Source organism: Nipponia nippon, unplaced genomic scaffold (assembly GCF_047370975.1).
Source record: "Nipponia nippon isolate SJK-2023a ecotype South Korea unplaced genomic scaffold, ASM4737097v1 scaffold_4, whole genome shotgun sequence".
Classification (NCBI taxonomy): domain Eukaryota; kingdom Metazoa; phylum Chordata; class Aves; order Pelecaniformes; family Threskiornithidae; genus Nipponia; species Nipponia nippon.
In genome coordinates this window covers 118,340,690-118,367,248 of record NW_028262358.1, presented here as the reverse complement: position 1 = coordinate 118,367,248, position 26,559 = coordinate 118,340,690, and the positions used below count along the sequence as shown (strand labels likewise).

Below are 26,559 nucleotides of genomic sequence, written 5' to 3'. Positions count from 1 at the left end.
CACTGTCACATTCGTTTCTCGGTCTTGATAAAAAATGAATTAAACCTGGCATCTGACCAAAGATCCTTCAGTTACCCTGTCAATGCTAATTCATGATACAATACATGTTGCATAGATTGGTGTAGGGAAGGAAGGGCGGATCTGTACTGCAAAAAGGTCAGAGTTTGTTTTAAGGCGGAAGACTTTGGTCCCTATTTACACTATATGCTCCAACAGAGCAGGTATGTCTCCAGATGGAGGGGGGAAGATTCCCTGGACATTCATGGATATCGTATCACCAAATCCTGAAACTCAGTTGATAGAATTTGCCATCACACTGTTTGACCACTTTACACTTAAAGTCCAACAGGTAAGTTTTAGACTTGCAAAAGCAGACAGATTTCAAGACCAGCTTGAACTGTTTTATAACTTGCTGTGGTTACAACAGCTAAAATAGACTAGAGACAGAAATAATCACACCTCGTGCTTGAGAGTACACATTAGTTTGAGAAGGAATTCTCCCTTTACTCAGCTTGCTGCAAATCTATTGAAAACATTGTGAGTTTTTCCCTAAAAATGTGAAACCTCACATACAAACTACTTAGACAAGATATCACATCTAGTGTATCAATACTCTGCCCAGTATACGACAAGTCCTAGTTTAGTGAACAATTATATCTAAGCTTTTGGCAGTGGTAAACTTTGTAAGCAGCTGTAAACTTTACTGACAATGTAGAACCAAATAAAGGTTTGCCTAAGAACTCCAATTCATAGCTCGAAGCCAAATTAGCATAAGTGAAATATGAGTATTTAATATAATAAAACATGAGCCGCAAGCGTCTAGCTCATCCCAGGAAAAATGTGAAACCAGAAGGTATTTTAATGAAAAACTGGAAGCAAATATCACAATCTAATGTTTAAAAGCCATAAGAGTTAATTTTAGTTTGAAAGGAAATCATTTTTCAAAGTTCTGTACTCTGTTTAAAAACAGATTGAGCAAGTTTATTAAATTAGCAGACCACTGCATTTATGAAATCCATAAGTCAGATCAATGGTGCACAGTCAGCTCTAGAAAGTAATTGCTGGCTTCTCTCAAAATGGACAATCCAAAAAACTTCCAAGGACTAGTTTTTCCCTCCATTATTTATAATGAGCAAAACATGGTGCAATAGATTCTAATTCATAATGCCTTTTTAATGTTTTTATAGCACAACATTTGGACTCATTTCTAATCTCTGTGGATGACAGGTTGCCATTATTGAATTTCCATTAATATGAATTATGGTACAATATATTTTACCCAAAATTTTCTACCCCAGAACTAATGTGATTCTACAATAAAAAATCACATGGTCAGCAATTATTTTCAGAAACAGAAAGCACTAACAGCCATCAGAGATGCTACAATGCTATGTATCTGACCTTGACCTTGCATCCCTCTGACTCTACAGAATCACCAGCCATAATTTACATGCACATTTATGGTTGTTAAAATGCCAGTATTGAGGTAAGTGTCTAACTATGGCTTCCAAGCAGCAAGTCAAGGCTTGTTCAGTGGGCTTTCCCTCCTCTGGACAATGGAAATTACTTGGTCATTTGGGCCAGGTAATGCAAGATGGATGGACATGAGCGGAGTCCTGTCCCTCTTGTGCATGCCTCCAGATACTGGTGTGTGTCTGAAGAACTCATTCTCCCTAATGCAAACAGCTCTTAAGACCAGGCAGACTCAAGAACACTTTAACTCCTTTTGTTTTGCTCACCAGCAGCTACCTGCCATGGATATCTCTCCGTAGGAAAGTCTCAATCCACCTAAACGCTTAAAAACATACTAAACAGTAGGCATGAAAACAGCCATCCTGAGGTCAACGCGGCTACTTGCGTGCTTGAAGGCAAGCATATACTTCATGTTTTACTAGACGGTTGAAAGACAAAGATACAACGTGTGGTTAAAGAAATCCCCAAGCTGCAGGCTGCAGGAAGTGCATACCGGGGAAGTATACATATAGCATACTTGCAATGTAAATCTCCCACTGGAGGCAGAATATCGAGCTGTATGAATGCTTAGTCTCACCTACTATGACTGTTCTTATCTTTGATGTACTGAGCTAGGATTAGCAGCATAAAACACACTTCAACATTATCGCTAATACCAGTAAAGTATGGCAGCTGCTTTGGAAGAACTCTTTTTTAATGGTCACCAATGAACTTCGTACAGACCTTGCTGCACCAGGGCAGAAAGGCAATACAGCATTTCTCTTTGATTTTCAAAAGACATGTAGCAATAAAAACCTATTAAATGGAACAAAGAACTTTTGAAATGCCAGGAATGGCATGGTCCCTGCCCTGAGGAGCTCACATCCAAAAATAACAAGAAAATGACATGTGAAGAAAATAACACAAGAAGCAGGTAAGTAGACAACAGGTAACAACACTGAGTAATACCATATGCGTTTCTGTACACACACTCCAAACAGGTATTTGGCAAAGTCTGCTTCTAAATACAGATGCATTCAGACATACTCACAGCCCAGCCATAATCAGAGCATTAGTTTTTGCCATCATTGTGGTGGTAAATAGTTCTTTAGGAGAAATCCACATACAAAGAGGGCAAGGGCCTTGCAAACAATCTCTGGAAGCACATGCCAGGCATGGAGGATAAACAAAACATTTATCAGAAAAGCAAATAAAAAGGTAATCAAAACCAGAGTCCTTGGGATAACAGATGGCAGGATCGGGGACACAAAAAGATACATGGGTGGAAGCTGAGCAGGGGGTTGTTTGAATGCTTCTGACATTTCTTTAAATGTCATCTCATAATTCTGACGTCTCCACCACCACCTTGTAGGTATATAGCCACTTCTAGCAGAGGCCTCGCAGCTCGCAGAGAGCTGCACTTTAGCATTTTGAGCTATCCGTTGTGTTCCCACCTTTTATCCTGGTGAGAATGAACAAGCAAACACCAAACTCCCACCGAACACCTACTACTTCAGTTTTAATTTCAAGGTTTCCTCGCTGTTCAGTTAAATCTCTGGGTGTATTATACAGATTTATATGGAGTGCTACACACTGAGAAGCACTGTCAGATAAGTGGGAGAAAGGACAATATTTAAAGAAGTTCGGAGAACCCTGCGCATACAGCGTACTCTATAAACACTCTGCCAGAGAAGGAAAAGTGTGGTATAATCTTTTGTATAAGTTTACATGTGTAAAACCTCTGTTAATAAAAATCAATCCTTGTTCACTATTTGAACACAAATCCCATTAATAATTCCATTAAGCTACCACTTCAGTTCATTATTTTACCCGTTTGCACTTCACTATATTCACTGTCAACATCTGCTGCTTTCTCTGAGAAAGAGGGCGAACAAGACCATGCGATTGCATTTATGTTCAACGCTGTACCCTTGGCTTGCTGGCGAGCGATGCTGATATAAAGGGCATTTCAACTCTCTCCTACCCAGAGACAGAATACATTGCCTTCCAACACAACCAGCCTCCATCCCACGACTTCACATCTAACATCCATCCCCGAATTCAAATTACCTAATTATCAGAGCTACTCAGCATGCTTGTTCAATACTTTACTAAGCAGAAACTTTAAAGAGGAAAGGTGGGAGGGGGGGGAGAAGAAAAAGGAGGACCGACACATGGAGAGTAACAGATAACAAGCAATTTAAGTTTATATTTTGGAAGTAAAAGCTTGGGGTGGGGTAGGACCTAGACAGAAAGAAAAACTCCCCCCCAAAACCAAGCCCCACAACACAACACTTTGATCATGTTAAACATTCAGGGAGGCAACAGATAACATAATCACAATGCACAGCAGGGTCCTCAGTGAAGAATGGGTACACGACTCTTAAAAGGTTATTACAGCAAATTTAAGCAAGCCAATTGCACAGAGACCAGAGAGCAGCTGAACAGAGGTTTTCAGGACTTCTGTTCTGATAGCTGAGGCTCATTCCAACTGGCTCAATTTGATCTAACAATCAAAAAGTCAAATGATATGCAGAAAGATATTTCCTCCAGTAAATTGAAAAAGGTGGAATGGGAGTTTATTTAGATTCGCTCCTGCAACTGCATTTCTTTCTTTCTTTCTCCAAGCAGGCTAGCTCTTGTAAAAGGGTTTCCGCAGCGGTACGCACATTTGCACATTGCTCCATCTATGTACTTTTATTCTGTCCAGGAACACTCACCTCCAAAGGAAAGGCAAACAGCCAGGGCACTAAACACAATGAAGCAGAAACACAAAGGGAAAAGAGCTGAGAAAAAGAAGCTCATTTCCAACAGCACTGAACAACTACCCGGCGCTAACAGCGTTACATTTGACTGAACCTGACTGGCGAAACACCCCACTATTAACCCCTAAGCTGTTCATCAAATAGGCTCATAAACTGTTCCTTTACAAAGGTCTGGTAGATTTGGCAGATTTTATGGTTGATGGGATGAAGAAAGTGAGTTACCAGGGCTCTTCAAGAAATAACACCACAGGTGAGATGCACCAAGCTTTGTTTCTGTAGCCTCTTCTGAGGGGAAGTATCCCAAATACAGTACATGCTTATGGATTTCTGTCCAGGTGCCATCATAACTGGACCAGTGGACATATCCTGCGATAAATACTTCAGGTAAAATATCTGGCACTGAAAACTCTCCAAATTTGTCAGCACTGACTAAAAATCAAGGCCAAATTCATCCCACATGGAGACACACACATTAACCGTGCTACTTTAATTTGGTTTGGCATGTGCAAGAGAGCGTGTGCGGCCTGTGAGAGCCACTTATGGGAACACCAATTTTAGTTCATATGATAACTAAAATGCTGAAGGTAAAGCAAAACCTCAGGTCTCCCTTCTTGCAGCACTAGAAGGATGTACCATCAAGGCAGTCTGGAGCTCTCCGCTCATGGAATCAGGCAACTTTTGCTAATAAAAGGCACTCATAATTTATCTCCAGAAGATCAAGATGCGTACATAATTGTACCGCAGGCAGCTGGAAACGGAAGCGTGCAGATGAAAACAGGGCAGGACAAAAGGATATAACCCTACTCCTGGAATTTCCCCAGTCCTGGCAACTATCAGAGGTTTATTGGGCCTTCACTGGCAGAAAGCAGTATTATTTTCTATTCAATGCTGTGGTGAGAAAGGAAGAGAATAGACAGTCTACTAACTGAAAAATCAATTGTACAGGTAGAGAGAGGTGTTTCTACTTCAACACTTAATGGCTAACATGATCTTTCATGCCAGCTGTATAACAACATCCATCCAATATCTAACACAATCTCTTATTTCCAGATCCAACAGGAAAGATAAATTTCATTCCCTGGCACCAGGAACATCTGCAGAACATATTCTTCATTCTGATACAGGAACTGAATTCACCACGTGCAAAACCATGACAAAGATTTCTGAAAAACAACTGAAACAACTCCCTAGAGGATACACTTCTAGACTCTCTTAGACTATACATTTCTATTCATAATGGAAAAGTGGGTTCACAAACCATTCTAGTTGCTGTGACAATTACAACAGGGAGAGATCACACCATCTTAGTGCACAGGTACGTTGGCTGAAAGAACAGACCAAGTAGAGATGTGCTCATGCTCCTGATTGTTCACATACAACTCAGTCAAGTATGAAACTGTAGTCAAGTAAAACCAATTACACTTGCTTCGCACACAAAGCCATCCCAGTAACTAGAAAACTAAACAGGGCCAGGACCTGTTATACAGCTCTGAGGCCAAGTGATATGGCCTGGCTACATTCACAGGATTATATACTTTTACCCTCCAAAACAAGGTGGCTATATCCAAACTGCCGACTGGGAATGGCTGCTGGCCCTTGCTAATCCCCAAGCCATGCCTGGGAATTGTTTATGACAGCGCTAGCTGGCCCCGGCCGAACGCAAGGCAGAGCCTGTGCTAACAATTTAATGGTATAGATGGTCAAGTTCCAGCTCTTGGGCCCGTGCCCTGGCACCGCTTAATCTTCTAGCATAGACCCAGCCAAACGCAGTTGTACTGTGAGCAGAGCTGGCTGGGAAACAGATACAAAAAAAGAAATGAATATCTGACCAAATTTAAAATCTCTATGCATTTTCATGATTCCCTTCCTTATTCTTCTGAGTTTTTTTCTTAAGTTTTATTTTCCAGACAGCCTTATTTCCACAGAGGTGTTCTATTTGCCAAAACAACAGAAGGTCAGAGTAGTTGTGGTAAGTGCCGAGTGTGCTTCATTTCTTACCCATGATCCAGCGGTAGTTGCCAGCAAGCTATGGTGCTTCCAGTACAGTCAGATATGCTGTGGGAAGCGTCAGAAGAGTTTAAATCAAGTGTCTGATGGAAAATGTGGGAGAAGGACAAAGATGTCGAAAGTGAAGTAGAAAGGCAAAAAGATAAATGAATGAAAGCTGGGACTGGTCCACAAACTTCGCAGCATTGCTTAAGTTTTCTTTAATCTCCTAGTTCAAAGCATTAGATGCAAAAAAGCGCGCTGCTCAACAACTGCTGCAATTGCCTTCTCTCTCTCTGTTTCTGAACCACCTTCTTTGATCCGTATCAAAAGAATGACCCAAAAGGTCTCTGCTGCAGAGCAAATCCTCCTCCTTGCCAACAGGTCATGAGGCTAGGTAAGCAAGATCGGCCTTGCAGACTTATTGCCAAGGTCAAGGTAACTTCCGTAACTACCTGTGCATGGCAGGTGCCACCTCTCTGTTCTCTGAAGAAACCTTTTAAAAGAGGCTAAGCTGACTTTTCTCAAAGACTCCTCTCCACAGCTGTTTGCAGGCTTTCACTACCAGAAAATAACCAGACTGGTTTTTTTGGAAGGGACTCTTGGAAGCCACTAGGTACATCCCCTGCTCAGACCAGGCTAACACTAGAGTGGGTCGCTTGGGGCTTTGTCCACTCGAGTTTTGGATAACTTCAGGGCATGCAACAGCATCTCTTGGCACGTGTGCCAGTGTTTGGCTACTCTCAGTGTGAGCAATTTTTTCTTTCTTTCTAACCAGGATTTCCTTTGCTGACTTTTGTGTGCATTGCCCTTTGCCTTTCCATTGTGCCCCCTGAGAAGACTCTGGCAGCATCTTCTCCATAACCACCCACCAGGCAGCAATCACATCCCCCTCAGCCTTCTCTTCTCCAGGCTGAGCCAACCCAGCCCTCAGCCTCTCCTCCTCCACCACGGGCTCTGCCGCCTATCCGTACAGGACAATCATAGAATCATACAATGGTTAAGGTGGGAAAAGACCCTTAAGATCATCGAGTCCAACTGTTAACCTATCAATGCCAAGTCCACCACTAAACATCACCCAGCACAACATGAGGAGCAACGTGGTCCACAGGGAACAGAGGAGAAACGCAAAGTGAAGTGGTCGGCTTGGGTCTGCCCAGATGAATTTACAGGTGTCTGGCTCTACTCTTTTACTTCTGGTTATTTTAAAAGGGTCCTCTCTCACTCCGCTCGACTCATTGCATCAAAGAGCATGCTCCAGTCTTTACAGAGCACTGACACTGAATTTTTGCTGCCCCGTCCCTTTACAAAGCAACCAGTGACGGAAAAAATGGCAACTTACGGGAAAACTCAGAAATTAGCTACGTAATGTGAAGATGGAAATGCAGACAGATCTACTGAAAACTTGAAATGGCTGTACAATCCATAGCTTAGATAACATGTAAAAAACCTTGAAATAGCATTATCCTGCACCGCTCCAGAGCTAAATATTATTGTAAAGCAGTTCGTATTTCTCAGTAGGCTGAGAAAACAAGGTGAATGGCAGCATTGTATGTGGCAAACAAAGTATCTGTGATCCATATCTTCAAAAACTGTATACATGTGGATGTCTTAATCAAAGCAGTACATCTGAGATAATTACGCATGTGTATGATGACCTTAAAAGCCATCAATTTTACACATCAGACACTTCGGTCACAGGAAAACTACCAGAAGAATTATTGCGAGCAGTGGAAAATATGTTTATGAAATGGAGTTTAAAACTTCATGAGCAAGAATGGAATTAATACACTCAAATTTTCCTCTATAATCCAGCTTGAAGAACCTTGCAAAGATAAATGCTAGACCTTTAAAAGCAGGGATGATAAAGATAATTAATGGAAGCTTAGAAAGAGAATAATGTCTCAAATCCATGCTCAGCTTTTGAGGACAAGGAAGATAAATTATTCAGTCTTACTCCATCCCAGCATGAGGCAGAAATTCTAAAGGAAACAAGCTGTTCAAAAACAAAACCGTGATGCCTATGCCAAGATAGGAGTTAGGCTCAGAGACCTAAAATAAATCCAAAGTTCTAGTATTCATTGGCTGATAAGGATTCTGGGTATTGTTTTAAAGCAAACTGACACCACCTCTGCCTTGTGAAGTATATTTAAGTGGTGATTCAATTCTAGGATGATGTCAGGATTGTATCAGAGAATGCTTTTGGCTGGAAGGGACCTCTGCAGATCACTTGGTCCACTCCTGCTCGAAACAAGGTGAACTTTGATGTTAGATCAGTGTGCTCCTCATCATGTCCTGCTGAGCTTGCAGTGCTCCCAATGGTGGAGATTCTGCAGGTGTTCTGGGCCTTTGCTCCAGTTTTGGACCCTGCACTGAGAATTTCTTTTTTTTTTTCCTTATATGTAATCAGAATTTCTCTTGCTATGATTTGTGCTCATTGCTGGTTCTCCTTTCACAGGGCACTTCTGAGATTCATCTGGGTCTCTTCTTTATACACTCCCAATCTGACAGGTGTAAAGAGGAATCAAACTCACCCTGAGCCTTCCCTTCCCCATGCTTAACAGACCCAGCTCTCAGCTTCCCCTTGTATGTCTTGTGCTCCAGTCCCCAAATCATCTTGGTGGCTCTCCACTGCACTTGCTCCAGCAGGGCACTGTCTGTCTTACGCTTGGGAGCCCAAAACTGGACGTGGTACTCGAGATGTAGTCACAGAAGTGACAGATAGAGCTGTGGTGGTGCGTTTCCCCTCGCCCCCCCCCCCCTTCCTGGACTGTTTTACAATCTCAGCAACTCCCGTCAAGACTTGGCCTTTGTGTAACGAGTTTGGTGGTTAAGTGTCCCTGAACCGTATCAGAAACTCTTGCATGGCTAAGGTGGGAGTAGCACTGATCGTACCAGGAATAATCAGTAGCCCCCTGACAGCCCTGGAATGTATTTTATCTGTCTGGGTCATAACTTGGGCAGATTAGTACGGGTGGATCTGTACCAATGTCACTGGAATTTTTGAGAACGCCAGTAATTACCAACCCGATTGTGACGACGGGAGGGAAATTAACTGATGCCTAATGTCAATCATCTCGCAACCCTATAAACAGCGGTACCAAGTGAGACCCTTTGAGCTCTCCTGGACTGCAGTGGGCTGCGCCAGTGTCTCCCTCCGAGTGGGATGCCTCTCAGTGCTGCAAACTTTTAAGTTTGCATATGGAGGCCTGATAACAGGATGTGGGTGGATCTCCGGCGCCTTTCACTCCTCGAGACTCAACCTTTGCCCGTTGAGATTTGATCATTTGATGTGAGTATTTCACTGAACTCGAGGGGAATTTTTACTAGGTACCTTTACATATGCATATGGGGTGTATTTCACTAAAGTCACGAAAAATTACTAGGCCTATTGTGTGTGTGTGTGTATTGACACAAATGTTGTAGTAAACTCTATTTAATCACCTTGTAGATGCTAAATTAACCAATGATTAGCTATTGCTAAATCCCTGTGATTCTCTCTTAACTGTGAACAAACCTTAAACTGCTGCTAGAGATACATAATCCTTAGACATAAACCGTTGTCCAAGTCTGAGACTAGGATTGGATCCAGCCGTACCTAGGCTCCTCTCTGAGAAGAAGTTTAGAAAGCAAGGGGGTCCATTTGAACCTTGTGACTCAATGGGAGCGTCCCCTTTCCCCCCTTGTATTTTCTTCCAACTCTATTTCCTCTTTCTTTCTCTTTATATATTTATTCCATTCATTTAATAAGTAATAGAGTGAACCTTGCCATCAAACTTTGTTAAATCACACTTTTATAAATTTCTATTAAAATCACTTTTTGCAAATATCTTTGATGGTGATTCTTTAAGCAACCTAACCACTCATCCGTGACAAGAGCACTTTGCTTGAGCTGTTCACTACTCTTGCTAATACATCCCAGCATTTGGTTGACCTTCATTGTCACCACTACTTATTTTCAACTTGGTCTCCACCAGGACCTGCAGGTCCTTTTCTGTAAAGCTGCTTTCTACCCATTTGCGGCTCAGCCTGTACAGCTGCATGGGATTATTTCATCCCAGGTGCAAGGCTTTGCATTTGCCTTTGCCTTTGCTGAGCTTCATCAAGTTACCAGCAGGCCATTTTTCCAGCTCATCTTGGTTCTTTTGAACAGTAGCACTGCCCTCGAGCATATTTATTGCTCCCCTCAATTTGTTATTTGTGTATTCATCGCAATACCCAGGTTACTAATAAAGATATTAAATGTTATCAGCCCCAATATTGACCACTTATCCCACTGCCAGTGGGACTTTGAACTGTTATCATCTACTCTCCCTGAGCCTGCTGGTCCTGCCAGTTTTCCACCTATCCTGTAGTGAATCCATGCAATACATACCCCTCCACATTAGTTAAAAGGATACCATGGGAAACTGTCAAAACCTTGTTAAAGTTAAGTAAATAAAAGCCCCAGGGGTCCCCCTTGTCCGCCAACCCAGTCATCTCATCATAGAAGGCCATCAGGTTGGTCAGGTATGATTTATCCTTGGCTGCTCCAGTTGCCTTCTGGTCCTTTGTGTATCTGGAAATTCCTTCAAGCAAGATTTGCTATACAATCCTCCTAGACATTCAGGTTGGGCTGACCAGCTCACAGTTCCTGGGATCGTTTTTCTTGCCCTCTTTGAAGATGGCCATGACCATTGTCTTCTCTCGTCATCAGGAACCTTCCATGACCTTTCAAGGATGACAGCAATTGACTTCAAAATGGCACCAGCTCATCAGAATCCCTTGATGTATCCTGTATGGCCCCATGGACTTGTGTATGTTCAGTTGACTTAAATGGTCTGTAAGTCCATTCCTCGTCCTCTATCCCTGTCCTCATGCCTGTCCTCTGCCATAGGCCGTACTTCACTCCCCTAGACTCTGCTGCTAGGCAAAGAGACCTGGGAGAATCTGAGAGCAGATCTTGTCAGTAAAGACCAAGGCAAAGGAGGCATGAGTAACTCTGCTTCTTCTACGTCCATTTGGGCCTATGGGCAGTGGGCCCACACTTTCCTTTCTCTGCCAATGTATTTACAGGCATCCTTCCTACCACTCTTCATGCCCCTTGCCAACTGTAGCCCTAGGTGATCTTTGGCTTTCCTAATTTTAAACCTGCACAACAAAGCAGTGTTTCTCAATGCCACCTGGGTAGCCTCTTCTCTCTCCTATGAGGAAAGTCTGAGAGAGCTGGGACTGTTCAACCTGGAGAAGAGATGGCTCAGGGGGATCTCATCAGTGTACATAAATACCTGCAAGGAAGGTGCAAAGAAGATGCCGCGCTGTTTTCAGTGGTGCCCAGTGGCAAGAGGGCAGAGGCAAGGGGCACAAGCTGAAACACAGGATGTCCCCTCTGAAATGTCAGGAAACACCATTTTACTGTGAGTTTTACTGTTTTACTGTGAGGGTGACTGAGCACTGCCACAGGCTGCCCAGAGAGGCTGTGGAGTCTCCCACCTTGGATATATTCAAAATCCATCTGGACATGGTCCTGGGCAACTGGCTCTAGGTGGCCCTCCTTGAGCAGGGGAGTTGGACCAGATGACCTCCAGAGGTCCTGTCCAACCTCAACCATTCTGTGATTCTGCGATTCTCTCTGTTCCCATACACCTCCTCCAGCCGTGCCTGCTTGGCTCTTGTACACTGGCTGAGAAATTCTTCTGCCACCAGCAGGTTGTCACTGATGAACTACTGGATCCTTCTGCAGGGTCTTGTACAACACAGCTCCTCTTACACAGACTGGCACTTCCGAAAAAGAACACGGATTTGCAGGGGAACACGTGGTCAAATTATGCCCAGCATTGCTCTTTGGGAGTGTTCCACTTGCTGGCTGACAAATGTACGTTGATGCATTACTTCAGTGGTTTTGAATGCATGGACTTTGTATAACACTTTGTGTTCCTTCGGGATAAAAGGATAACTTTAATTATATATAATATTATAATATAAACAGTATATAATTTTAAACATTCAAATTAAATAGCCAAAAAGCTTCTCTTTCTTGACATGTTTGTGCAACAACTTAGCAGTAGTAAATATTATTCACATATTTCTCAGTGCTTTGTTTCAGGATTACCATAAAAGACCTGGGATCATAAACAGTAAGAAATAACGCTATCATATGAAGAATTTATTACTAGTTATTATTCATTATTTATACAGTGGGTGCATATCACTTTACACACAAACACCACTTCACAGAGAGCATGTATTTCTCTGCAGAACTTCTACAAGCTTTGTTTTCCAAAGTGAACCAGTTTGGTGACGCGAAATTGTAGTGGGTAACAACCACATACGTTTCAGCTTGACAGGAACAGAGAATAACCGAAAACAGAAGAGGCAGGCCGACTTCTGGGAGAATTCAGAACAGTCAGTTCCTCCAAACCAAAGTAAAACGTGCATTTTGTTTGCTGAAAAGTGCCCATTTCATCCAAGAACAGAGTGTTACAGCAGTTAACCAACACTTGGAAATGTAGGAATGCTTCAAATTCCAAGAGAAAGCCCAACAAAATAACTTGGGTACCTGCAAGTTTATTCTTCTTCTACATGCTACTTCGGAAAGTAATGGTCAATTATAAATCTCCATCAGAGCTGCTTCTAGAGAGTGAAATTGGAGTCAGGTAAAAGGGTGAGGAATTCCTTTCTTGGTCTCCCATACAGCACTCTTGCAGGCATTGACAATAAGCCTGTGTTTTGCCCACTCACAAGATAGTGAGTCACTGTATTTCCATTTATGCAGAAGATATCTGCACCTTGTCTGCATTGTTCAGATGGGATGGAGCGCAGCTCAGCATCGCTGATGTAACGTGACTCCCGGCATTACTTCTGTGGCATCGACAGAGCAATCCTCTGTCGAAACAGCACAGGCTGCCCACGTTTCATGCCATCAAGTCACAAGATCCTTGTGCTCCTCTTAAAGGTCTGGGCACTTTTTCAAGAGGATTTTCAGGATTGTAGACAGGGCGGTGGTGCTGCTTTAATGTCATTTTGGAGTGTCAGCTCTGGCTGACCAGAGCTTCCCGGTATGCCCAGAGCGCATCAGCCTGTGTCCAGCGTTCGCAGGTGCAATGTTCAGCAGTACAAGGAGCCAGAGAGCAGAGTTTAATGTACTGTTTATCACTCCCAGGGCCAAATTTATTTTTACGTCTATCAGCTTCATAGACAACTGTCGTATCAAGCAGGAACTCAAGGCTCACAGAAATCACAGGGAGAAGTGAAGCTTGACTCACTTCTATTTCTTTCTTTCTTTTTATTCATTTAGGTCATTTGTTTTGCAAGCAACTTCTAAATTGAAAACTGCAAATCAATCAGCAATTTGAGGAAACCAATGCCACCAAGAAAATACTATCTGTTTGGCAAACAATTTATTTTCCTTCTGATATGCATTAAAACTGTGTTTTTAAAAATGACCACTGTTTTCCTGTTACTTATAACAAAAATTATGGTATGGAGACATCCCACCCAACTGCTTCTGCAGCCTTCTACAAACTGTTTGCATCGGGCTCCTCTGTACCCAACATATACCTTAATCCACTCATCCTCTCCCTCAGTGATTTCTCTGACATTACCCTCTTCATGCAACACCAAAATCAGAAATCACCTAGTTGAGAAAGGATCAGCTTTCTTGAAAATAATTTCCAGGTCCTATTTGGCAAAGTTAGGCATTGACAGCAAAAATAATAGGAAACCACCAAGTGATTCCATGTAAAATACTTTTTGTAGCTACGTTTGATAGTGACAATAGCAATACGCTCTAAATGACAGCAACCAACCTTAGGATTTTATGCATCTACAACTCAGATAACCTGCCCTTCCTCAGAAGTACTGCTTCTTGAAAATAAAACCTCTAGTAATCAACATCAAATCATAGGCAAGGAAGCTCTCAGGCAGGCTTTTTTGGCCTGACAGGAGGCTGGGACAAATTCTCTAATGAAACACCAATGCCTCCTGAATGGCACAAGTATATATACTGCTGCATTTTTAATGGATAATCTGCAACTACTACACGTGAAAACAAAGTAATGATGAGAAAGAAATAAGAAAATAAAAAGAACTCTAAATCATTTCAAAGAATCAAGCACTTAAATCCTGGCCAACACACGTTTTGTTTAGGTTACTGTTATTACTGATATTTATCCCTTTTGGAAGTCAAGATACTTTTTGATCAAAGTGCCAAGGCCTAGAAAGACTCCTTTTTCTTTATCCAAAGCTGTCATGTTTGTGACCTTGTAAGTACTTGGCTATGTCAATTAGTGCTTCAAAAATGCTGCCTTTCATCTTCAAATGGAACTGGGCCTAGAAACTGGTCAGACCTCTTAGCTCTTTCAACAGATGATAAACATATTGTGAGTCAAAATATCCAAGCAGCTTTTTATGACTTTACAGATTAATTAGCATGCCAGGGCTTTCAGACCAATTTCAGTCCAATAAAGTATCTGCAAAAGTTGACAAACTAAAACCACATTTTGTATGTTCCAAGTTCTACACTATTAAAAATATGTAAAAATACATCTGAGAAAAAACACTGAAATTAGATGGTAAGAGGAAGTGACAGATCATCAGCAGAATTTAAGCCCTCTCTAGGGCCAGAGATCATTAAGAACAGCCTTCTACAGAGCAGCCTGACAACTGCCCAAGGCGTCTCTTCAGTTTGTTCAAAGGGAAGAATTGGTTCCTCTACTTCAAGGCCTTCAACACATTGGTTTTGGAACCCACCACTGATCTCACTTTGCTTTCTTGTCCCTTGGTGGCACAATTACCTCCCAGTAGTTGTGATGTTTTCATAGAAGCTTAATATGATTACTTCAGCCCAAGTCATTTCTGAGTTCAATTTACAGAGATTTTTGGTCAATTTGTAATACGCAAAAAGAAGAAAAGTCTCCTGGATGTCAATGATCAAGTCTCTGTGTTTCCTCTCATTCCTGGTACAAGCTCTGTCCATTCCTCAAAAGCAACTCTCAAAATTATTTGGGGATACCAGGAGGTTATTATAATGATATTTTTTTGTGGTGAACTGTGCTGATTTCACCCTAGCTGGGCTGGTGCGATGGCACATCATCGCCAACGTCATACACTCTGGCTGTCTTTCTTTGCTTGCAGACTCCTTACAGAAGGCGCAGTCTGGAAGCTGCGCTCCAGTTAAATGGTGTGTCACCCCAAAAGGCAAATTGTGCAAAACTTATTAAACTTTCAAACCTAGAGAACCAGGAGAATGTCATTTGGCTGCCAGGGAAAACCTGTCTTTGTCTTCTGTTACAAACCATCGAGTATTATATACTCTGGTCATCGCTCTGATTCCTATACATTCATGTAATATTCTGCCCTAATTAGAGCTTCATATACACCAGAAGTCTCTGCATAGGTGGGAACGGGCTTGCATCTCATTTACCAATGAAACTGGACATTACTCTATTTTAGAAATTTATCCATAGGTAAAAATATGCTCCTGGGAAAAAATCAGTTGCACTATTTTACATCCAGCAACTGAAGCCTCATTTATCATCACAGTAACTTGCCAGAAGAATCAGGAGGATCTTTAACACAGCTTTTGCCATTATTGCACTTGGGCTGGACTGCTACCTCATGTCCAGATCAAAGAATTGACAGGCTACTATCTGAAACGGTGACAAAAATATGCCGACTATCAATACAAACCCTCAGGGGAGTGGAACAGTAGCTTTGCACAGCGAAGCTGGAAGAGCAAATCCTATATAGTTCCTCACTGCATGTTTTGACTGTTTTCTAGCAACTGTTGTGTTCCAATATTTATAATCTCTCTCTTTATGCAAGCCTCTTATGTTTTATAATAAAAAGAGTACATAAATTTCAGTTACCGTTGCAGAGCAAATTGTTGTATGTAATTAGTCATGTACAACATAAGGCGTAACTTGAAAAACAATTCATGTTTATTTTTCCTCTGCTTAATCAATATTTTAAATATTTGTGGAAGCCATACACCAGCTTAGCAAATCATCACCTCAGAAGCGAGAGAAAGAGAACAGACAACACAAATTCTGCAACGTACAGCAAATCATCTCCATATGACAGACTAGTGTTGAGGAAACTAAATTTTTTTGGACCTTAAAGGAAAGAAGCATAGAATATTTTACTTCTGTGCAGTTCTACTTTATTTCTTTTTACCATGCATTCCTCAGCCATACTGACTTGTTTTTGCTTTACCATAAGAATTTTCTTCTCTCCACATGCATTTTTTAAATGCTATTTAGTTGCAGCGATGCACGGAAACAAAGACAGTGGGGGCGATTTTTTCCCCTGCAATCCCTGCCTGACTTTCCAGAGAGGTTAACAAATGCTTTACCATCTCTGTCGTCTCTGCCACATCATAACTGTGGCTAACCACAGCGGGATCAAAACTACAGTAGCAACAGCACACAAGTCTTAAGTGCTGCTGGCGTACTCTAAGTACAGGAGGCCAGGATCACATCTCAGTTATGCTGTTTAAAGACTTAAAACTATATAGTTATCCCTGAGCTCAACTAGAGAAAATCTTATCAAAACTGAAGACTGGCATTCTTAGAAAATTTGTCATAGGTTTAACCTTGAGAATAACAAATCATTAAGTGTGTGGGGGCTTAAGAATCAATTTACGTTCCAAGCAAAGGGCTTTTAAAATTAAGGTTGGAAAAAAAAATTAGATCTCGCCTGGTGTTGCACAGATTCTGTTGATGTATCAATCTTTTCAGGCATTTAAAAATAATATGGAGATGATAAAAGTAAGTGTTCTATAACCAAAAAATCTCTTGGTAATAAAATTTCAAATTACAGCCCATGACAACACTTCTAAATTGAAGCTGTGATACAGGAGCTTTGATGGAGAAAATTGTACAAGTAACTCGCAAAGTAATTCGGAAAAGCAACAAAGAATGAAGGTGCTGCTGAGATGAACAGAAAACATAGCTGGAATGGTGTGCAGCATCCTTAAATGAATTTTAGACTGTTTTGTTGCCAATATCTTAAGCAGTGCTGCAGTCTTATATGGATTTCTTTGATAGCTTCCTTCTACCAACAAATAACCTCACTGCAGGAAAAAAAAAAAGCAAAAACCCCACCGCACACAGACAAACCCAAACCTGAGCTCAATCATCATACATGACTGGCCTCAGAGCGTGACAAATTGAGCTGAATGCAGCAGTTTAATGGCAGGAATTGCGCTCTCCTATCGACTGCTTCAGGTATTCAAGCGGATGAGGAAGTATCTCCAGCGAAGGACTCATCCCTTCAAACTGTGCTGACTCTGGGTGCTGGTCTGTGGCCCAACGCTTTGGATACAGCACCAGGGCAGAAAAGCCAAATTGACTAAAAGAGCTGGAACTTTGCTCACAGTGGCACAGAATGAGCAGAAAAACCAATAATCACTACCTCTGAGTGCCTCAGTTTCCTTGTCGGTATACTGGGAGTGCAACATTAAACTACTTCTTATAGGTTGTTGAGGTTTAAATGGTTTTTCTGATGTCTTCTGGCAGCCTCCGATGAAATGGGTTACAGCAGTGCAACGGATCATCATCATTTTGTTCAGCAAAAAGCAAAGCTTAGGAAAATACAGCTTTTTTGTTTAAATAACTCAGACCAAACATCCATAACCACTTAAATGTGGCAGATCCACTAAGTGTGATTTGTACCAAAGCATCTGTGGTAAGAAGGTTATAGGTACGCTTTGAGAATAAATTTCAAAGGTCTGCAAAGTATAATTAGTTCTAAAGTTCTCCTACACATTAATAATTAGTAATAAAATCCTTCTAAAGCCCTCCACAGAAGGATGTAAAAAGCTCTTCCAGAAGCATAAAAACACAGACCAAACCCAGCCCCCTCATAGTTGGTGCTATATATCTTAAGCTTCCCTCTGAAGATGGTTTCACCTCTCTCCAACAGTTAATTTGATCATTTCTTTCTCTCCCTTCCAATACTTTTCCCGTTCATAGCGCATAACTCGGGGTGAAGTCTTTAATCTTACATACATTTACATAATAATTTAAAGACCAAATGGTTCAGCCAGACTAGATTGTCCAGTAGTCCTTAAAAACATTTATTTATTAATTCCCTGTCCAATTCCATTACCAACACAGCAAGCTTCTCAGTCCAGTTACATGTCAGAGAGAAAATAAGTTTTTTCCTCCATTTTGAATTTGTCATTTTAGGATTCAGTTAATGGGGAGCTGAAGGACAGGAATATGACCAGTGTCTGCCAGTACAGGTATCCAGAAGACAGATCTTGTCAAACAGACTTCATTTCAGTCTTTGACAAGATTATGACTGCTTGATAACATGTAATGAAGGACGATGGCATGCATATGTATTTTTAATAGCTATTGACTTAGCACTTTGGCTAAAAAGTCTGGAGCAATTATTAGCTGTGCAGACATGGGAACACGGCAGTTTTATTGCCATGCAAGGGAATGGTGAGTCTGATGCTGGAAGGATGCATATGGGTTTGGTACCTATATTTTCAAAGGCAAAAGAACAATGGAGGGGATTCAAAAGATACAGAGTTATTTGGAGGCTACTAAAACTGCTGAACAGCAGGAAACCAGAGGAACCAAGGACCAAAGTTTGAAGACAGACTAAATGGTTTATAAAAAAAAATGAAACAAACTTTTAACTGGGAGGATAATTAATTAGTAGGAACACAAATGAAGGGAGGTGGACAGTTGGCCTCTATGCTTCGAGATCTTCAGACCAGCTCAGGAAGACATGCTAAAGTCAAAACCGGTAACTATATGACACAGCGTCCTTTCTGTCCTCAGCCTGGAGGAACACTGCTGGCTGTACCCATATCCGTGGACCATCATACAAGAAGAACCAGGTTCTCAGTCTTCTTGCTCCATAACACCATGATTACTTTCTTTATTCACCATGTCACCTCTTGTGTGGGGCAGCCCCTTGCCACTGAGTTTAATGACGTCTGCCATAGTGTTGGGGAAGGTTCAGATTGCAGAAGAGCAGCTAAGCAACCAAACATGCCACTCCCGACCACAAAACAGAACTAAGAAATTCAGCTAAAGATGACACCTGCCCCTTATGAGTTGGTACCCCATAAACATGCTCACAAAAAGGCTGCAGAGGGTAGACTGTGAACTCTCCACAGCTCAAGGCAATTTGGCACATTCCTGCTTTTTAATATAAACCAAGCAACCACATTATTCTTCTGACTTGTGATTTCCTCATTATACGGATTTAATTTTTTATGCCTAACCATTAGCTGGATTCTACAAGGGAAAGGCACTGGCTGGTTACATTGCTAACCACAAGTGTAAATCTGCTGTGTGTGAAGGAGAGAGACAGAGTCAGGCAGGGTGAACATGAGTATGTATGAGCACCTGATGTTTTTTTCTGACACTGTTCCACATCATTAGTTGGAAGCTTGCTAGGCACCATACCCTTACATCTCTGTTCATCCTACCTACCCCACTTCTCTTTCAAAGTTTCTTCCTCTTTAGTACATGCAATTTTGAATTTTTAGAGCTGTTTAGCTGATTCTCAGCAGAAGAGGCTGGGGCAAAGACTGTATGCCTTTTTACACATTTATTTTATGGGAGATTACAAGGCTGATTAACAGTTCTCAGAATAAAAAGTGTCCCCTGTTACCTCCATTCTTGTCTATTTACTGCGTTTGATCTATTCATGCCAAAACATTCTTACTAATGAAAGTCATCAGAAAATTGTCTAATAAGGTAGTTTAGAAGACAGTTCACATTGAGCATATGATCAAAAGGCATTTAACTTGCTGTTCCTGCCTCCTCTCCCCCAATAAACACATGGTTTACTGGCACTGCTATGCTTCAAAATGGTTTTGAACATCTGGGAGAAGGGCTGATCAGCTCCAGACAATCGCTGGACTCTAAGCAGACCCAGGAACAAAGGTCATGATAAATGAAATGACTGTTTTGTCTCCAAAATTGCCTCAATCTTCCCCAGACAAAGCGTGATTGAAAAGCATCTATCTGTGGATAGCATCTGGAGAACTCAAAATATGTTTTGATCAGAATCCGATTGGCCTCTTTCAAATGAAAATAATTTGAAGATGCCATGGAAAATTTTTAAAACCAATCACACTGTAAACTTCGGCCTAATGTTTCCTTCTGCAGCATTGACCTTGTTTTTCTACAGTGTGAAAAAAATCGATATAATAATGGTTCTGCAGTAAGATTTCAGCTTGCTCTTGGCTTACTTTAAATAACTTTATTGTCTCCTTTCCCCCTGTCTGCGTCTGCTGTATTTGGCACTTGCAGTTATTAAAATGAAACCAAGTTGAAAGAAAATGTTAAATATCATAAAAAGAAAACCAGCAGTGCTTCTGGCTCACTTTGCTAAAGCTGTGGTCACCTTTACAATTTGCCAGGGTTTTCTATTCCCCAGCTGTTCTACCTGAATTTGCATGCAGAAAGAAACCCCAACTTTCTATTGGAATAACAACTTGTACTTTGCAGATTAAAAAGAGCTGAATGTTTAAAAAAACAAGGAAAAGTCACCCTCTTCCCTCCAATTATATATTAGAACAAAAAAGCCCAATGGTTTACCAGTGATTTCAGTTCTTTGCCGCTTAACATTTTCTTACTCCTTAGTGCGCATTTCTGCACAAATGAGAGAGCCTGGTTATAGCAGTCCCACTGTTACACTCCAATCTGCACTAAGAACGAGGCTTTGAAAACCTTATAGGAAAGTACCAACTAAAGAGAAGTAAAAACATCATTCAGCCAAAATTATGCCCTTTGGTCACCTTCCACTCCCTCTGGATAAAAACCACATCCACTTGTTGTCAACCACAGCTCTGCCTTGGTCAACAGACAAGAAGAGCATTCCCAAAAGCAAAAAAGTGGGAATCACACATTCCAGGGAAAGCAACAGAAAGCCCAAATGTAGGCAGTGCTGAAAAGAAAGAAGCATGTGCTCTGCCTGGGCCTCGCGGGGGCATGGAAACCCTGTCTTGGAGCAAGAACGACCTACTCTAGTATATGCACAACACACAAACGAATAAAAAAGACATAGACTGCCTGTAGAAATTTTTTCTTCCTCCTCTTGGTTATATCATGAACACAGATTTTGCAAAGGGACAGATGAAGCTACATCTCTAACACCCTTTCAACACCACAACCCCAGAAAAAAAACCTAAATTCTTACTTTGGTAGTTGAAGCTGGAGATGAATTGGCCACCAGGCTCGTGATCACATCGCTGTTGACGGTAGTGCAAGTGGCGGTGGCCGGGGTGGGGAGCCGGGAGGGGACGATGGGCAGGGGCAGCAGCCCGGGGCGGTTGTTGCTGTTGGTGCTCGCAGCGCTGCTGCAGTTGGTGCTGCTGACGTGATTGCCGTTGGAGCTCCAGTCCCGGCGATCCCACCCAGCCCGATAATCTCTTTCAAACCGGCTGTGGTGCCGTGACATCTCGATGGAGGGCAGCTTCTTCTCAAAAGGAACTCGAGAGCTTGCCTGAAAGATTAAAACCAAAGAGGTATTAGAATAAGGTCCCAGCACAGCGATTGTACTCTATAATCACCAGGGCAAGTCCCTGCCATGCCTCCTGTGTTTTAGGAGAGCACTGTTTGTCCCCTTTTCCCAGCTAAACATCAGGAGAAAAAGAGCGATGTTTTAGTAGATGTTGATCTGGAACACAAATGAGAGCGTCTGGACAACTACAAGCATGCGGTGCAGAGACCAATCCCTCAGACCTGAGGAAACACCTTCTGCCCAAACTCTCCAGTAGAATAACAAGCAACAGCACACACATCATGAAAAGCTGAGTTAGAAGAAAATCAGCATTCAAATCTTCTAATAGCAGGAAAATGTTTCCAACAACTCTGTCTTGCAGTTTTCTCAGTAGCCTTCAGATCATTTCTGTAGCTCTTTTCTGCACCTGATGCATGACCAAATGTTAATCCTAAATATCAGAGGGAGAAAAATCTACCTGCTAAGTCTCTCCATTACTTCTCTATTTTCAAAGCCAAATATTGCTTTATGCGGCCCCTTCCCCTCCTTTGTGCTAGACCTCCTCACTGGAAGCTCCTACAGGAATGCTTCACCCTGCGATGCCTGAGCTCTCCGCAGCGTGGCTGGTCTCCAGGGCAGGCCAACATGTCCTGTCTCCTCCCGTGCTTCTGGCTAGCCTTAAAACACTTAATTTACCTCAGATGATCAAATGACCAAGCTGCTTTGTGTGATCATCCCGTCCTTATCATTACTTAGCTCCTCAGTCTTTATTATCCATAGATTTTATCTGGCAGGAGCAAGACGTCTGAACACAACTCTGGGAGTTGAGACTCCCAACATCTAATCCTACTTCTGATAATTATATGTTATGTAGCCTAGAGCAGTTACTTAAGTCTTCCTGCCAAGGTCTCCTAACCTGCAGAATGGTGGCAATAATGCTCTTTTCCCAGCAGAGTTCAGAGTAAGTGAAAGTTTACAGCATTTGGAATTGAAGACCAGTATAAATAAATGCTAAATATATTTATTCCCATAAATAAATAATGAGTATCTAGGTCACTGCAGCATCTGATTTATTTTATTTGCATCACACAATCCAGTAAGTTCTTTGTCAGTTGAAGCAATTTTGTTTCACAAATTCTTAGGTACAAAAATGGACAGTAAAAACATCTGCTTATAATGACTGAGGAGGGAGCTGGAACCGAACTCACTCAGAAACTTATAAAGATAAGAAACTACTTAAGAGAGATATAACTCAGAAGTGTTATAAAATAGTGCACCTATCAACAATGTTAGTTATTCACCTGGCAGAAATTTAAAAAAGGGCAAATAAACCCAACTATTATGACTAAATATTAAAGGTTCACCTGGTTCACCAGAGAGCTACTAGCTTGAGATGAAGAAAACTCTTCCTCAGTTAAAAATTCAATAATGTAAATGTGTATTAAAATCCCTGCAAATTCCCTCCCACAATCATTATCTTCAACAAAAGGCTGATCCAAATCTCCCAAGAAGCTGCATTTGCGAAGGTTATGTGGCCGCTCTGCAGGAGTGAGCACTTCCAGCGAGAGCATATACTGGGGACCACACAGCATTGTTGCAGATGCTGACCACAAAATTAACATTCCTCTTAATCCATTATTATTAATCTATTTTTTCTCTGGTAGGATTTGATGCAAGATTTGACTTGATGATTTGAGGGTTGAGGATTCACTGACATTTACTTAGATTCTTCTTTCTTCTATTTTTGTGGCCATCTAATACTTTAATTCAGAAAGCTCATTTCATATTTTCTAGAGGACCATGTGGAAATGACAGCTATACACTGAACACAGCAAAGACCAGAGACACAAGTGCTGTGAAAGACACGGTAGTGAAAACAGAAACTTTTGTTTTAGTAGGGGTGAAGAAAGCAAGTTTTTCCTCTAGTGGAAACCATCTCAGAATAAAATCAGTACCTAAAGATAGCGTCTTTAAAAGTTAGAAATTCCACGGGTATAAACCCCCTTCCTTTTGCTTTATAAACCTTTTGCAAAGCCAGGCAAAAAGGGAGACTGTAAACTGCAAGCTACAATTTCAAAATATCCTTTATTATTCCTTGCCTTTGGAAAAGTTTCTTTTTAAATCCGCACGGTCTCCACCACTGTATGAGGCTATCTTTTTTGACTGTTTGGATGGTGGCTGTCAAGTGAATGCCCTTCTCCTTCCAAGCTCGAGGATCTCCATTAGCTGTATTAGTGTACTTCTTGACAAGGCAACTAGAGAGAACCAAATCACATATCCCACACCCACCCACACACTTGAGTATATCTGACATTTAATTCAGCGGAGAGCAGAGGCACACATGCACATAAGTCAATAGCCAGCAGTTTTTGCCACACGATCCAAGACACCATGCCCCCAGCAATTCTGCTATCAGATGAGACTGACAGGCAATTACGTCAATAACAAGCAGAAAAGAAGCCTGTGACTAAGCCACACATTAAGAAGTTTACTTAAAACCCACCACTCTCTTCACGAGCAAATTCACTTCTTTGTCCGGCTACTGTATTTCATGATATTTCCAATAAAAATTAAAAGCCAGGGCTGAACGTCACGTTTTTTTCTATGCATCGCATTAAATATACACTGCTTGTTTCAACATGTCATTTTTGGCTGGGTACAAAGATATTTGACAGCAACAAGATGTGCAGAAAAACCGGAGGGGATAACTACCTAATAAATGAGTATTCAACTGCTAGTGCTGCTATTAATTGTTTAAAATTAGAAACAATATAAAATGTTCTCATAAATAGCTGCTGGGTGAGGTAAGAAATGGTTTGTGAACAGGCTAGCTAATTTTTAAATATATTTTTGGATCCAGAGTTTATGCTTTGTCTAGACTATTTTTGTCAAGGATCATAATAATAATGCTTTAAACGTATTTTGACTCATAAGTAAAACTTCAACAAAGCACGTCCCAAGCCAAGTATAATCATCACATTCCTCTGCGCAGAACTTGACACAGGGCAGCATAAACCATCTTGAGAAATGGCAGTGGCGGAGGCCAGTGAAAACCACACACGAACAGCAGGCAGGACAGCAGTCACTGTACTCAAAGATGTATGAGCATTTTCATCCTAACCCAGTCATTACTGGTTCCAAAATACCCAGTTTTAGGCTAAAATTTCTAGAGATGGATTGTTTTGGATTTTTTTTTTTTTTAGCCTTTCGGGGAGAGACAGGGAGGAGAAAGATCTATACCTAATACTTACAAATACCAGTATCAATAGCTACAAATAATTCACGTTTTCCCTTCTTAAGGGAAGATTTCCTCAACACTCACATGCATGCATTTTTCTCTTAAATAGCTTTAGGTCCCTCTAAACAGCATGAAAGAAGAGAAAGAAGGTTTTTACCTCGTTTTTCAGACTTGGGGAACTCCCAGTGCTGGCTGCACTGAAGTCATCGCCCCAGCTAAGCCTTGGCTAATTATAGATCTATCAACCTCAGTTTTGGGGCCGATTTTTCAGCTAGCACGAAGCTCCCTGCTGCTGTGTCTAGAAGTCAGTTCTTGAGCAGATAAGCCTAAAGCTATCTCAGATATGTCTATCCTACAGCAGAGCCATAAAACCGCAAGGTAGACATAGCCAGCAATCGAAGGAACGTATGATTTGCGTATCTCAGAAGTCCACAAGGAGGCATACGGCATGCTGTTACCGCTGAAAATCACTGTACAGCTAATTCACCTGACATACTATCTTGTGAAGGTGGTAAAGTCAATGAGACAGGCCTTCCCCCACTCTCTACTCAAGATGTAATCACTCGACTAGAAAGGAAACGTGTGTTCCTGTTTGTCACATAGAATCAAAGGATTTTATTGTGCAGCCAAAAGGAACAAAAACTCTCTTAGAGGGGGAAAAAAACCCACCCTACTAAAGAGAGAGAAGGGAACAGAGAGAAACCCATAGTTGTTACTGGATTAACTGATAAATTCAAAGCAAAATGGAGATCAAATTGGTATTAAGGGAGAGTTGTGGAAAAGGCTATAAGCTAAAGAAGAGAGACTGAGCAACCAGAGGAAAATAAAAATCCCATGACAAATCTGAAACGAGATTTAGTGATATGGCAAAGCAAACAACATGCCTATCTCAGTGCCCAAAGACTACATCGCTGTGTATGTGCTGCAAAAATCATGCCAAAACATAGACAGCCCTCTGGGTTTCACAGAAGGGCTATGCCAAGTGCTCTGGAGCCAGGCATGAGGATTACACAGGCGCCCGACCCTTTCCTCCATAATTTCCTTTCACAGCAAGATGGGCTTGGGAGGGCAGAACAGGGAAGGGGAACAGAGGAATGAAACAATACTGAATGCCCTTCTGAGGAACGTGACTGGTATCTCTCCTAGCCCTCCAAGGCCAAAATATGCAATGCAGCAGGTGAGGAAGACCATAAAAAGAAATTACTTTAAATCTATCACTCTTGAGGGAAAGCAAAATGTGAGAGTACCCCTGCTAGAGAAAAATAACTTTTTCTACGACCAGGAGTTTTAGATATGTCTCATATAAACAGCTTGCTCAACAATAAAATTTGAAAAAGATTTTCTGCAAAACATGGGCGTCTTCAGGACTAAAATGTGGGGCACCTACACAAATGACTACATCCAGCCTCCAAATTTACCCAAAACACTTTGGCCATTTGGAAATCCTCCTACCTTCTAGTTTAAAACCACCTTCCTCCTGGTACTCGTTTTTCACCACCTCTCTTATGCAAGCTCATTCGTTCCTTGTTTCCACAGCTTCCACACACATACACAGAGGCAAGAAAAAGACCAGAGGCATTCGAGACAGCACTGTGCTAACTACAGGCCTCTTACCAGGTTCAAACAGATCATTGCTGCAGATTTATTAAACTTAAGTGATTAACA

General features: G+C 41.6%; 1 protein-coding gene across 4 annotated transcripts in view; it reads right to left on the bottom strand.

The window, feature by feature from the left end:
* The window catches only part of KLHL29 (kelch like family member 29), a 405,515-nt gene that overhangs the window by 231,567 nt on the left and 147,389 nt on the right, over positions 1-26,559 (bottom strand). For all 4 annotated transcript variants that reach the window (XM_087775206.1, XM_087775204.1, XM_087775203.1 and 1 more), the window contains one exon: positions 21,354-21,659. In XM_087775206.1, coding sequence (XP_087631332.1) covers positions 21,354-21,614 — 261 coding nt within the window. In that variant the 5' untranslated portion in view covers positions 21,615-21,659. The remainder of the gene's footprint in view (positions 1-21,353; positions 21,660-26,559) is intronic.